The sequence below is a fragment of the Cyprinodon variegatus genome, unplaced genomic scaffold (assembly GCF_000732505.1).
Source record: "Cyprinodon variegatus isolate N-32 unplaced genomic scaffold, C_variegatus-1.0 Scaffold370, whole genome shotgun sequence".
Classification (NCBI taxonomy): Eukaryota; Metazoa; Chordata; class Actinopteri; order Cyprinodontiformes; family Cyprinodontidae; genus Cyprinodon; species Cyprinodon variegatus.
Window position 1 is genome coordinate 782,668 of NW_015150823.1, and position 14,928 is coordinate 797,595.

Sequence of the window (14,928 nt, forward strand, 5' to 3'; positions counted from 1 at the left end):
TGCACAAATAAGTGATAGTTGTATTAACTATACATGTAAACAGAGTTTTATGGGACCTCCAGGAACCTAATATTGCCTAATGGTAAACCCCCTGCTGCCTCCACATCAAAATACTTCTGCTTGATAGCAGATATGCTTGAAAAGTGATCAATGATGTAACAGAAGAGTTTTAAAAGAAAGAAGAGAAGTTAAAGAAGAAAAACATTTCTTTAACAAGAAATTGAGATGCCGGGTTCTTCATTCAGCCAGCATTTTAATTTCAACTGGCAAGATTTAGTGTTGCCAATGTTCCAGCCTGTTCTGGTCACAAAGGATAAAGGTTAAATAAATAAGGATTTACCAAACCACTTGAAGCCTGCAAAAAGCTGCAAGGATTTTTCCATACAGGTTTAAAAACAAATTGGATACAGTAGAAGATAGAACATTAAGAGGAAGGACTGTGAACTGTGATGGGAATGAAGAAGTGTTTAAAACAACCCCTCTAACCCAGGTACAGTAGCTTTGCTGGTGTCAGACAGCCTGAGTGAATACTTTTATAAGTAATTGAAATTGAGCACAAATATTTCGAAGGGATTGAATAGGAAATTGATTGAAAGCTGCAGCTGGAAGGAGTTTGTGCGTTTTATTAAAATCAGCATTTTTTGCTAGTTTTTGTTGTGAGCTGCATCTTAACCTGTAGGTCCAAAAATTATACAAGTTCTCTGATTGAGGGCTGAGTCTCTTTATTTTAGGGTCAATTAAAAGACAAAAGAAAAAGAAAAACTTTTGTTCTCTGTGAATGTTTTTTTGTTTGTTTTCAGATGCATAACTTTTTCTTTTTGTTGTTTGGAGAAATTTGACTGTATCACTGTTGTATGCAGCAGGCTGAGCATTCAAACCATCTCTCTTCTGCAGGCTGCATTTCTCTCCTGGGAATGGAGGGAGGGGGCATCGCAGAGTCCCAGATCAGAGCCTCGTCGGTGCGCTACACCGTGCTGGGCCTCCAGCGCTGGGGCCCGGAGCTGGCCCGTCTCCACAATAAGGGACTGGTCAACGCATGGAGTTCAGCTGCTCATGACAAGAACCCATGGATAGAGGTCATTACTGCGATTGGTTTCAGTTTAACACGAGGCGGTGGGATGTATAGCGTCGATTAGTGGTTTTTTAGTTCGGTTTAGACTTCATCTTAGTTTCTGCTTCTCTTCTATCCTTCTAAACTCTCATGATCAAACTGACTTGGTTCATCTCCAGATCAACGTGAAGAGAAAGATGCGCTTCACAGGCATCGTGACGCAGGGCGCCAGTCGCATCGGCACAGCGGAATTCATCAAGGCCTTCAAAGTGGCGTCCAGCATGGATGGAAAGACGTACACCATGTACAGGACTGAAGGGCAGAGCAGGGACCAGGTAAGGACATGGGTGGGGTTCTGAGCTAGCGTCTTTACTAATGGTTTAAATGATAGGATCAGATCAGTTCTCTGAGCCATAAAACAGATCACTTTGTAGAATTCATTAAATGATGTGTCCTGGAATGGAGAGCGTTTAAAAACAGGGGAAAAATATATAGAAATATATATATAAAATATAGAAGTTAAATATCTTCTAAATGTGGCATGCATTCGTTAACATATCTACACTGAAGTTTCCACCATGGTGATGGCAGCATCATGCTGCCATCCTTCACTCAGCGGGACCAGGGAAGAGAGGTTTCTTTTAATTCAATTAGAAATCTATTGCTAAACATGAAAGTCAAAGTTTGTGCTTTTGTAATGAAAACTGTTGAAATGTTTTATCTTCACTGCTGATCCACTGACAGGATCCTCCACATCCCTTTTCTCGTAGCTCTTTGTGGGGAACGTGGACAATGACGGCACTAAGACCAACCTGTTTGACCCTCCAATCATTGCGCAGTACATCCGCATCATTCCTGTTTTGTGTCGCAGGGCCTGCACCCTGCGCATGGAGCTGGTGGGCTGTGAACTCGACGGTAAACGCACACAGACACAACTGAATTTAGCAAATTAGCTGTTGGTTGCTCTCAGACATGTTTTAGATTTCCTACTAACTTTGTTGGTCCAGTCCAAGACTCTTTCATCCAAACCAATTTACTCTATATCCATCCATCCTAATCCCACCATTCATACTCTAACCCCTAATGCTATGTTCACACCAAATGCGCAATGAGCAGCAGAAGCAGCCGGTTTACATGCAAAGTCTACGGTTGAGCAGCAGGAGTAGCAGATATGTGGGAGATAATCTTTGAAGGCAGGATGGTAATCTGGATGAACTGACTGCACAGACCATGTTTTCAGGACTTTCTCAAAAAAAAATTATTAACTTGACTTTTTACCCACTGATCACAGCAAATATAGCAAAGCTGCTCTCTGCAATTGAACACAGGAGCAGCAGAAGCATCAGACGCATCTGAACACACTTTACTTGACACCTGACCTTAATGTGGACAAACACCAGAAATGAAGCAGCAGAAGCTTTTTTGCTGCTGAAATCGCCTGCGGGGTAAACGTAGCATAAAGGCCAATTAACCTGACAGTCATCCTTTAGTCTGAGGGAGGAAGATGGATTCTCCTTCGTCCTACAGGCATCGACAGTGAAAAAGCCTGATATGTTCCTGTCTATTGCTGTTCTGTCAAGCCTTTGGTTTGCCTTATTGTTCCTCATGTGCCACCGTACTTCCTTTGAACTCGCTGGCTTTGCTCTGTTTGATGTCTTTCGTTAAAAGTCGTCTTGTCACATCAGGGTCTCGTCTCCCGTCTTACATTTCTTTAGCATTAACATGGATTATTTCCCAGTTGTTGCTTTTTGTGTTTTAGTTTAAATGTCTCTCATTGTTTCAAACACAAAAAATAAGGAGAGCTATTTTAAATATATTTTTTTTATTTGAAGACCAAAGTTTCCTCAAACTGTAGTGGTGTGAAAGAAAGTACTCCCTCAAGAAGTTACTCAGTTAAAGAAAAGCTACTCAAAACAAAGTACCTAAGTAAATGTACTGCATTTCCAGCATGAACCAGCACTGCAGTTTGTTCTGTTAAAAGAAAGATGTGTTGAGAAAGGTTCATGAGATGAAAGATGAATAAATTTCACACTGTGTAGTTTAAAAAAAAAAAGCTTTTTTATTGTTTGCTCCAGCAGTCTACCTCAGCAGTGAGATACTTCAAGCACTTAGCCACTACAATCTAACCATTCCAGGAACTCAAAAAATCTGATTCTAGTCTTTTCAGCGAAGGCATCTCGACCAAAAACTACAATCCTGAACCTCAAAGCCAATCAGTGAGACATTTTCTTACTGTCAGAAGGTGAATAGGTGATTTTAATTTAGGCAAACAAGCAAAATAAGTTATTTTGCTGATTAGGATCAGAGCTGAACCCAGTCAACCCCAGGAAGGCTGCAGTTACAGCAAAGATGCTCTGTTGTTGGTGTCGCTAGCTTAACCTGGCCAAGACAGTTTAAAAGGGCTTCAGATTAATTTGTCTAAATTTAATTTGTCTTTGTATGTTTTCTAACCGGGTAAAGCTGATGGCATTGAGGATTTCTAGAGCAGTTACAGTTTGCTGGATCTTCGACTCAAAGAATGCCCCATCATATAATAGGAGGATCCTTTAACCGCTGATTCAATCAGAACCAGGGTTAGAGTTTTCTCTTCTCTCTGATATTACATATCTAACCACTAGATGGCAGCAGAGCTAAAGTCTGAGTCTAAAGCTCTTATTTTGGAACCTGTTTGAGTTTGTAGGATCTGAAAGGTTGACCTCTGTCACTGTGTGACGTTTCCTTTGCTCCGAAGCCTAGAAATAAATATTTTCAATGTTACGTCTTCAGCGCTCTGATTGTTGCATCTCCAGTCCTGCTGTGTTTATCTGGTCACCAAAACATCTGATGTCTGCTGCTTCACATCAGCGGTTGGCCTGAGCTGCTTCTTCTCCATCCTCTGTCACGCTCCTCCCTCGTTTCCTCTGCTCCTTTTTCCTCTTCCTGCTCTCACCTCCGCAGTGTATTCAAACACTTCAGGTTGTTCGGAGCCCATGGGCATGAAGTCCCGACTGCTGTCGGACCGGCAGATCACAGCTTCCAGCACTTTCCGCACCTGGGGCCTGGAGGCGTTCAAGTGGCTGCCGCACTACGCCCGATTGGACAAGCAGGGCAAGACCAACGCCTGGAGTCCCGCCACCAACAGCCGCTCTCAATGGCTGCAGGTAGGAGAGTTCGCACTGGAACAGCGTCTGCTTTTTAAACATGCCCTGCTGTGTATTGTAAAGTTGTGGTGTTTTTAGGTGGACCTGTTGTCACCCAAGAAGATAACGGGGATCATCACTCAGGGGGCCAAAGACTTTGGCTCTGTCCAGTTTGTTTCGTCTTTTAAAGTAGCCTACAGCAACGACGGGAGGTCCTGGACTATCCTGAAGGATGGAACCACAGGCAAAGACAAGGTTGGTCCAAGAATACAGACCCAACGAATAACAGGGATTCATTAAAGAGGGGGTAAAGATTTGAAAAAAAAAATAGATTAGTTAAATAAACTAATGAAACCTCGAAGGGAATATTACCTGCTGGTTTCTAAGCAACGCCAGTTTGTTTATATAGTACAATTGAGGACAATTCAAAGTGCTTTAGATGAATAGAACGATAGAATGGGCATACACTGTACATTTTTTTTGCCCTTTCCGGGTCGATTTTCCAGTCGTGGGAGAATTTTTTCAATTGGGGCGTGTTTCAGCCTCATGGTGCATCCTGCATTGTGTAGCAGGGGGTAACGACCACCTCCCGATCAGGAATTGTAAGGTGGGGAGAAAATCAAACGTATTTGAAATTCAGTCGGCCCTCCTGAGGTGGTGGTGGACAAATCCTGCTGTTGAAGCAGAGTGACGAGCCGATTTACCAGAAACTTGATTACTGCACATGTTCAAACAGTGGAGTTCTTCTTCTTCCAGATAGATGAGTCTGACCAGCTTCATCTCTCGGCACTAATTCCGACGGGTGGTTTTTAAAAGTGTAGTGTGAGCAGGTAGATCGCATCAGAGCGTCTGGTTGCACAGTGTGAGAACAAAAATGGTGAGCTGTAAAGCTTTAAACCCTGCAGTTTGGTCGTACAGTGTGAGCTGTAGCTGCATGCAGCGATTGAAAATATCACAGTGCAGGGGTTGACGTTAAGGATTTTTACCACTTGCCCAGAAACAATTTTTACTTGCCCAGTATAATGTTTGATAAATATAGTTCCTAATATAAATTTTTGTATATATATCAATGAAACATGCTTGTTGTTTCAATTTTTTTTTAAATTCAGTATTTTTTAAGTTTACAAGTTCCTGGTGTGTACAGGTAAAAGCCAGTAGATTAAAATATTTTGAAAAACTTATTTCAGTAATTGCATTCAAAAGGTGTAACTTGTACATTGTATTTATTTATTGCACACAGACTGATGCATTCAAATGTTTATTTCATTTAATTTTGATGATTTGAAGTAGCAACAAATGAAAATCCAAAATTCCGTGTGTCACAAAATTAGAGAATTTCTTAAGGCTAATACAAAAAAGGGATTTATTAGAAATGTTGGCCAACTGAAAAGTATGAAAATGAAAAATATGAGCATGTACAATACTCAATACTTGGTTGGAGCTCCTTTTGCCTCAATTACTGCATTAATGCGGCGTGGCATGGAGTCGATGAGTTTCTGGCACTGCTCAGGTGTTATGAGAGCCCAGGTTGCTCTGATAGTGGCCTTCAACTCTTCTGCGTTTTTGGGTCTGGCATTCTGCATCTTCCTTTTCACAATACCCCACAGATTTTCTACGGGGCTAAGGTCAGGGGAGTTGGCTGGCCAATTTAGAACAGAAATACCATGGTCCGTAAACCAGGCACGGGTAGATTTGGCGCTGTGTGCAGGAGCCAAGTCCTGTTGAACCTGAAATCTCCATCTCCATAGAGCAGGTCAGCAGCAGGAAGCATGAAGTGCTCTAAAACTTGCTGGTAGACGGCTGCGTTGACCCTGGATCTCAGGAAACAGAGTGGACCGACACCAGCAGATGACATGGCACCCCAAACCATCACTGATGGTGGAAACTTTACACTAGACTTCAGGCAACGTGGATCCTGTGCCTCTCCTGTCTTCCTCCAAACTCTGGGACCTCGATTTCCAAAGGAAATGCAAAATTTGCTTTGGTCAGAAAACATGACTTTGGACCACTCAGCAGCAGTCCAGCTCTTTTTTCCTTAGCCCAGGTGAGACGCTTTTCGCGCTGTTTCTTGGTCAACAGTGGCTTGACACGAGGTATGCGGCAGTTGAAACCCATGTCTTTCAAGCGTCTCTTGGTGGTGGATCTTGAAACACTGACTCCAGCAGCTGTCCACTCCTTGTGAATCTCCCCCACATTTTTAAATGGGTTTTTTTTTTCACAATCTTGACTAGGGCGCGGTGATCCCTATCGCTTGTACACTTTTTCTGACCACAGTTTTTCCTTCCCTTTGCCTCTCTATTAATGTGTTTGGACACAGAGCTCTGAGAACAGCCAGCCTCTTCAGCAATAACCTTTTGTGTCTTTCCCTCCTTGTGCAATGTGTCGATGGACGCCTTTTGGACAGCTGTCAAATCTGAAGTCTTCCCCATGTTTGTGTCGGCTTCAGAACTGGACTGAGAGACCATTTAAAGCCCTTTGCAGGTGTTTTGAGTTAATCAGCTGATTAGTTTGTGGCACCAGGTGTCTTCAAAATTTAACCCTTACACAATATTCTAATTTTGTGACACACGGAATTTTGGATTTTCATTTGTTGCCACTTCAAATCATCAAAATTAAATGAAATAAACATTTGAATGCATCAGTCTGTGTGCAATGAAAACATATAATGTACAAGTTACACCTTTTGAATGCAATTACTGAAATAAATCAAGTTTTTCAAAATATTCTAATTTACTGGCTTTTACCTGTATATGCATGCGTCAGATAATGAACTCAAGCCTACATTACGTGTTAATATGCTTTTCAAGCCTTCCTGCACATTCTTTTCAAACTAAACTTTGCTTTAAACTGTTGTGTGTTTGGAAAAATCTAAATTGTAATGTTAAAAATCTAAAAAGACAGAAGTCCATGTGACAAATGAATCACTTTTATTTTAGAGTCACGGTATGTTTATACAAGATAATACTATTAATATAATGTGACTTTTCTAGAGAATCATTATACATAATTATTTTATACAGGGTTTTCATAACATAACAGGTAACCAATTTAACATATTTAGCTCTATAACATTTAAATGCAACTCTCCAATGTCTAAGAGAAAAAAAATTTAAAGAACATTTTTTAATGTATGTCTGCATCACTGTACAGAAGACTGCCATATGATAGCCATATTTACACTGTGCGCATGGCATACAATTATGCCAATTCTCCTAATCCCTGACCGATAATTTTTAATCTAGGGTTATCTGGGTGGTGGGTGAAATGGGTGGAGGGTAAAATAGGTGGTGGGTGTGTTACTGTACTTACATTTTTTTTGCCTTGTGGTTGTTTTTTAGCCTGCTAAGTCAAAAATCACGCCATCTGGTGGAAAATCACGCAGCTTTTTCAAATCACGCGACAATGTGTACAAAACAATAAAAATGGCGCCTGCAACGCTTCTGTGTAATTTTCATCGAATGTCGGTCATTTTAAAGTAATTTTGAGTGATGAATAAAATTTTTTTTTGCGATCATTGCACTTGCCCGGCGGGCAAATGCAATGAAATGTGTACTCTCCCAACAATAAAAACTACTTGCCCCGGGAGATTAGGCAATGGTTATCATCGAGCCCTGCAGTGTACGCCCGGCTTAAGACCCGACAGGTCATCTCTATGTCATGTATTTGTTCTGTTCAGCCACTGAACCAGGTCATCTAATCTGCTACAGATTGGACTCATCTGCTAAAACACTAGCATCTAGAAGTGCAGATGGAGAGCTCCACAGGGTAATAGCTAAGGTTGTGGAATACAAATTATGTTGATGTTTTTAGTTTGATGTATTTTGTCTTCGCCTTAATTTCCAGATTATGAACTTTACTGCGGTCGCATTTAACAGCAGGGACTTTCATCAGAGCCCTTCATCAGTGAATCGTATTCAGCTGCAGATTTTTAATGAATCAGGATAAATTTAATTGTTAATTAAAAGATGACCATAAAAGCAGAGTTTTCCGGTAGGAGTCACCGGTTAAGCTTTGGGTCCCAATCAATTCATAAAACTGCTTCAGGTTTGCCTGTAGGCCTGCTGTGGTTGGAGGCTTTGGTTTATTTCTTTTTCTGTGTTCTGCTCCTCAGATCTTTCCTGGTAACAGTGACAACAACGTTCACAAGAGGAACATGTTTGAGCCAGCCGTCTACAGCCGATATGTCCGCGTCCTGCCCTGGGAATGGCACCAGCGCATCACCCTGCGAATGGAGCTTCTGGGCTGTGATGAGTAGCACAGTACAGAGCCCGCCTCCCCCCCCCTCCTCTCATTTCTTTCCTCCTGAGCCGTTCCTGCACTGCCTCGCTCTCAGCCCAAGAGGGCAGCAAACGATAGTGTAGCACACCACCAAAACCCTGGCTGGTCCGAGGTGGAAGTTGTTACCCCTAACCGCTGTGAGCAGGATCTCCATTCAGCTAAACTTTCCTTTTCTCTTTTCTTTTCCATCCAATCTGATGTCGTCCACAAGTAGAGCGGCTCCACTCTTCATCATTCCCTCCTTCCTGTGTCAGAAGTCAGGGGTAACAAAACTGCTGATGTATCCGACGGTGCTGCTAGAAATACCGTGAACCTCTGAGACCCACAGCTGGTGATGTAAATAACCCAGCATGAAGCAGCCTTTATGCCCAGACTCCAGTCCAGACAGCATGTAGCTCGTCTTTCTGGAGCCGTTTCGCTTTTTATTCTATTCTACCGAGCAAAGATAAAAGTCTTATCAAAATGTTTGCTGTAACTCTATTTAGAAAACAGATTGTATATGAAAAAAAGGTTTATATTGGGGGGAAAAAATCAACCAGCGACAATAAAAACCATATTTCGAGGTGTCTGGAGGTTTGCTTTAAGTATTCTTGACATTTCTCTGCTGTTATTGAGACGGTAACCAGGTCATTTTCCTTTGTTTTATGAGGATTAGCATCCAGACAGTAACTCAGCATGCAGTAACCACCCTCAGGGAGAGGAAACATGAAAGGATATCAATATTGATTTCTGTTATTACCTTCTAGTCCCCCTACTTTAGTTTTATTGGTTCAGGAAATGAGTTAAAGCTGAAGTTTTGACACATTGTTTGTTTCTACATCATCAGTCCGGCAGTTTGGCTGCTTTCAAGAGACAAAACAGACTCTGGTCCAGAACCTGCAGCAGACAAAGAGAGAATACAGTAAACTAACGATGCTCCTGTCCTATTCTCTCTGACGACCTTCTACACTGTTCATAAAATAAAAAACTAGATTGGATTGTGTTGTGATCTCTAAATGAAGAGAATCTTCGCTGTTAGATTTGATGCAATTCATGCAGTTGAAGCATATTTAATTCTTTTTCTCCCTGGTTTTACAGAATCTTATCAGATCCGTTTTACTTCTTTAATTTCCTGCCAACAAACTGCTTTAAGGAGCCGCGTTAAAGCAGACGGTCAGTGTAGAGGAGGAAGGCTGGATGTTCTTTCAGGGCTAAGCTGCTTTGCCTCCTCACGTCCCCCTAAATATTACCTTTACTCACTCCTTGTTTTTGTGGTTGTGTTCGCTCGGTTTCACTTTTCATGGCACTTTTTTATGTTTTATATTTGTATTATTAAGAATGGAACAGAAAGGTGTGTACGGAGTGTCTAAATGTAGACGGTAAACTGGCCCTAGTTCAGAAAGACTGAGGGAAGGCTTTCCATTGGACGCTGATATTTGTTACATGCATTGATAATAATCCAGGACCTTTTGGTGTTTTGTTGTGCAGCAGTGGTGGTTGTTCATGTTTGCTTTATAATTCAGCTCCAGGATTATTCCAGAAGTTCAAAGCTGCATCCCTGCTGAGGCCACGTTAAAATAAACCAAATTAGAGCAGATTTTTCCGCCTTCGCTGTTCCTGACGGGACCTCAGTCATCACCATCCGCAGCCCCCCACCCCCCCACTGCATTCAATCCCTTTTCATCCCATGAATTATGAATTTTGGGCTCGTGCAATATTATACAGTGTTGATTTTCATAGCAATGAATATAAATTGAAGGTGTTTAAAAATGCATGAGGGGGCGGCGAGCCGCCGGGATGCTGATGTCAGACACTGTATAATATTTATTACAGTCACCTGGTTCATGTCTGCATGTGTTTTTATTGATGAGGTGATTTCATTTAATCTGCGTTTAGCTCACTGATCCCTTTAGAGTTTAATCCCTGTTAGTTTTCTATGAAGGATCTTTGTGAAATATTCTAACTGTATTTCTCCCTAATTAGAGTAGATTTGATGTTTTTTATTCTGTTGTTTACTAAATGACCTCCTGTTTGACCTTTGTATATCCAGATAAAGTTTAAATAAAGAATTTAAAAAGGGAGATTGTGGATGTTTCTTCTTTGCTGCTGTTAAATGTGTCCATGTCGAATGTTTGGATCATGTGACTCATAATGATGCTCGATTGGCGAGGGCTGCTTTCCATTTAAAAGGTGAAAGATTCAAAGACCTGCAGCACTGAGGACCGTTCCCCCTGCTTTGCATTTCATGGCCCCCCAGGGGCCTAATCCCTCTCCATCCGTGCAGGGCTCCTGTCCTCTTCTCATTGCAGTGTGTGAAGGTCACCCTTTGGAAATGGAAAACCTCTGTAGGGTTTGAATCGTATGATCGATATGGAAATGGATTCAGATCGAGACGCTGAAGGTTAAATTCACTCTCTTAAAACAATATTTAATTTCGCTATTCTGAGGGAAATTGCTCTGCTTCCAGCAGTCGGTCCCGTTTTTTGTCTCAGAAAAGTAGATTTGTTTGAACTGTTGAAAAGAAGGCAACAGTTTCTCCTCTCTTGTCTTTCATTATATCAAGGACATGATGGTGGCCTCCTTCTTTTCCTCAACTTTTAATCTGGATTTCCAATCCCTAATCTCCTCGAAATATAGCAGATTGATTCCGTTTTCTGTGCTTAAAGCTCAGTAATTAAAATTTCTTTTTTGACAACCTTTTTTTTGGTCCAATTTTTTTATTTTTCCCAAATATATTTTATTACATTTTAACATTTTTATAAACACACACTGAAGGATAGTTGAGCACAGTATTTAAAATAAATCCAAACATACATCAAATAAAATTACAACAATATAACAGAATGAAACTATAAATAATAAAACTTAAAAATAAAATGCTTCTCAGATGGTATCAGTATCGCTTAAACTTGACATCTCATTACCTCCACCCTCTTCCAGAAAGGATAAGAATGGGAACCATATCTCTGCTAATTTGTTACATTTACCTTTCACTATACAAGGTATTTTTCCATGATCATGTCAGTTGCCATTTCTTACAGCCACTCATTTACATGTGGTACTTGGATTATTTTCCAAAACAAAGCTATAAAACGCATGTCAAGGAAATGTATTCCCTTCTTCTCAAAGGTTTAAGTGCAAAACAAATATTTTTGCTGATCAATTTTTTTATTTTAGTTTTTTGAGAGCATAATGAAATTAAATCAAGGTTAACAAAATTAAGCTAAACTTTAAAATGGTTCAAATTGACATCTGTTTAAAAAAAAAAATCTGAAATTGCTTTGCAAAGGTTTGAACGCCTAAAGAAACGGAGTACATTAAAAAAAACAAAAAAGGAGGTTTGAAACAAACGTGATGCCGCCAGCCAATCAAAATCCTGCTGAGGGATCCAAAGATGGCGGCCAGCATGTCCAGTAAGACGGTTGAGCTCCTTATTTACAGATATTAGCGTCGAAGATATAAAATGTAGCTTTTCTAAACCAATTTTTTTTTAAAAACAAGACTTTAAATATTCATTTTTAAGACCACACCAACCGAGACCTTGTATCCTCTTTATCTTGTCTCAGTTTTGTTTAATGTGGTTTTGACTACAACTCTATGAAATATTAATTAGGTTTAAGCTCAAGGAAGTGATTCTGTGACGCTCCAGAGGTGATTTTTCATTCTTCACTGATTGTTTTGCTTAATGAACCACAATTTTATCCACCTTTAGCATCATTAAGCCACAGTTTCCTGCTATTATCTCACTCTTCATGGGGACTAGATACCCCATGTATGATGCTCTCACCACCGTGCTTCATTGGGATGATTTTAACTAGATGCCCGTTTCATCTGACCAAATCATTTAGTTTTTCTAAGGCCCCCTCACCACGAAGTCAAGCCCTGGCCTAAACGCACAAATTTTTCACCAAACCAGCCTCTCATCCATACGAAGCCGACGTTTCGGGGGTCTGTAAACGATCTTTTTTTTAATAAGCCTTCAGAGTGGGAAGATTTTGAAATGCCGTTTTCGCATTTCCATCTTTAAGCTCTAACCGCATTTTTTTTCTTACACGCATGCGTCATAGCATTGCCTCTAAACACGCATGCGCGACACAGTATCACAACAACAATGGCGCCGTACTGTGTTGAATGGTTGCTGCTCATGCTACTCATCCTGCTGAACAGAATCTTCTTCTTCTGGAATATCTCCAGGAAGAACAGAGCAATATAGACGACATAGTTCAGCACCTGAATTTGACTGAACCACGAAAATGGACCCGCAGGGCAACCATGTATAAATATTAGTGTGCATGCCCAACATTTCGTCGCCTATTTTTGCTTTGGCACCACAGCGCCACTTACAGGCCTGGCATACACTTTGCAGCGTTTTCATGCATTCGTTTGGTTGATCACATTTATTTTACGTCTCCGTCTTTAAGACAAACGTTCTGGAAAATATTAGCGTTTCGTGTTCGTTTTGACTTCGTGTGGACGGGGCCATCATCTTTGAAGCTCAATTTCTGTCCCCAACCATTAAGGCCTTAGTGGTGGATGACCTGCTGAACGCTTCTTGGAAACCAAAGGAATAAACGGAGATCTACAGTATTCCAGCAAAATCGCCTCCATCTTCCAGCCACTGGGGTGACCCCCTCTTGGATATTTATTTTACTCTGACTCCACCCTTTTACTGAATTACAGGATCTGACCAGGAGATGAAGCTTCTCTTTAGATCTTAAAGTTCACAAAACAGGACAGAACATGTTAGAACACATATTGATGTTTAAAAAGGAACTAAAGAGGGACCAGCCAAGGACCCATCAAGAAAAATTGGGAAATTTTGAACGGGTACTCCTGTACCTCATTGGTTGCCTGCAAATCCTTCCATTTTTTTATGTTTGCACAAAATTAAAACTCCCACTTTGTCTAAACGCTGTCCTGTTTGACCAGGACAGGGGGGAGGGGGGTTCATCCATTTGCATCAGCCGTGTTTTAAAAGGGACTAATCCAGTGCATGCAGGACCCTGGAACTCTTAGAAATGAGGCTGAGACATAAAAAAAAAACACTTTCCAGATGAGAAAGCAGGTTTTAGGAAGTGGGGACAGCGGATGCCTGCGTCTGCATCAGCTGTGCTTCCTGTCAAAGCTGTCAGGAAACAGTCTGCACCACATCTGGATGGAACAGGATGGATCCAGTCCTGGATAATGGTTGCTATTTTAGTACCGATCTAAACATCTCCTGGAGGGACGTCACCTGAACCCTGTGCTATTTCTGCTCACATAAATGTTTGAAGGCTGGTTTCCTTGGCAGGTGATGAGAGACTCTAACAGGGATGATCAAAACCAGTTTGTCTTTCTAGTTGGTTCCAAAGGAACATTTGAGAGTTGGAGAAAGGGAGAAATTGCAGTGCTTTCTTGCTATTACAGTTCATTACACCTTCTATCTTTTAATCAGGCTGGAAACTGTCTCTCCTGGCTCTGCACTTCAGGCTCCTGATGACCTTTGATTCAAACCTTGCTCTCTAATCACTACAGTGACTCTGAAACCGCACCGTCTTTCTCCCTCACACACACACACTCACTATCTTTTTATGACTAAAAGCCCTTTTCTGTGAGAAGTCTGTGCTAATGACAGCGTGCCATTGCTCAGCCACACAATCAGCTCCTTGTCTCCCCGATCAAACACACATGCAGACTCATTCTCCTTGGTGTTGTCTCTCAGGGATCCAGGTCGCAGCTTGTCTAACCTCTCAGGGCGCTGAATGCGGCTGACTGTCGCTGAAATTACACCCCTCTGCAGCCCCAGTCAGCCAGCAGTTCACATGGGCTGCTGGTATTTAGGGCCCCAGGCTACAGTCTTTTATCTGGGGGTTTTGAGAAGAGGGTTGGTCTGGTCTCTTCAAACACAGAGAGATAATGGCTTTAGGGACACACTGGGAGGGGAAGGGGCTGTCAGTGGCTGAGGGAGCGGTGGGGGGGGGCTGGAATAGAAGGAGCTTTCTGTTGGCTATTGACTACACCTTCTTCAATGTTGTGAGATTGGATTTGGAAATAAAATAATTATGCAAATAAGATGCTCAATGTGAAGCTATATTCAGAAGCATTTTGTTCACAGACTGCCAGAGACGTCACTTTAAATACATTAAAAGAAAATCATTGTTTTAGCAACATTTATGAGTGTTTGAACATGAAGCTCGAAGTTTAATGGTTTGTTGTCTGCAGAGAGCCGTGAACCAAACATATATGCAAAACGACACAGAGCGTGGAGCGCATCAACTGTACGGTAAACCACGGTGGTGGTAGTATCACGGTGGGGGTATGCATCGTTTAAGACTGGAACTAAATACTGGAAGAAATCGTGCAAAAGAATGCAGCCGTAAGCATGCAGCCAGAGCTACGCTGCGTTTGGCTTTTTGGGTGACCTAGTTAAAGTCCAGAACCAAGTCCAAGGTATGATTTTTCTTTTCTTTAGTGATGGTTTACATATAAAACACATTAAGACAGTTTGTATTTGAAAGGTGA

At 41.4% G+C, this 14,928-nt stretch overlaps 1 protein-coding gene across 4 annotated transcripts in view; it reads left to right on the top strand.

Annotated features, from left to right (window-relative positions):
• Nucleotides 1-10,502, top strand: part of mfge8 (milk fat globule-EGF factor 8 protein) — a 39,667-nt gene extending 29,165 nt beyond the window's left edge. For 2 of the 4 annotated variants that reach the window (XM_015386525.1, XM_015386527.1), the window contains 6 exons: nt 895-1,076; nt 1,231-1,386; nt 1,822-1,966; nt 3,989-4,191; nt 4,270-4,425; nt 8,282-10,502. In XM_015386525.1, the coding sequence (XP_015242011.1) occupies nt 895-1,076; nt 1,231-1,386; nt 1,822-1,966; nt 3,989-4,191; nt 4,270-4,425; nt 8,282-8,425 (986 nt within the window). In that variant the 3' untranslated portion in view covers nt 8,426-10,502. The remainder of the gene's footprint in view (nt 1-894; nt 1,077-1,230; nt 1,387-1,821; nt 1,967-3,988; nt 4,192-4,269; nt 4,426-8,281) is intronic. The other 2 variants (XM_015386526.1, XM_015386528.1) reach the window with 1 other exon arrangement.
• Nucleotides 10,503-14,928: the final 4,426 nt, after the last annotated feature.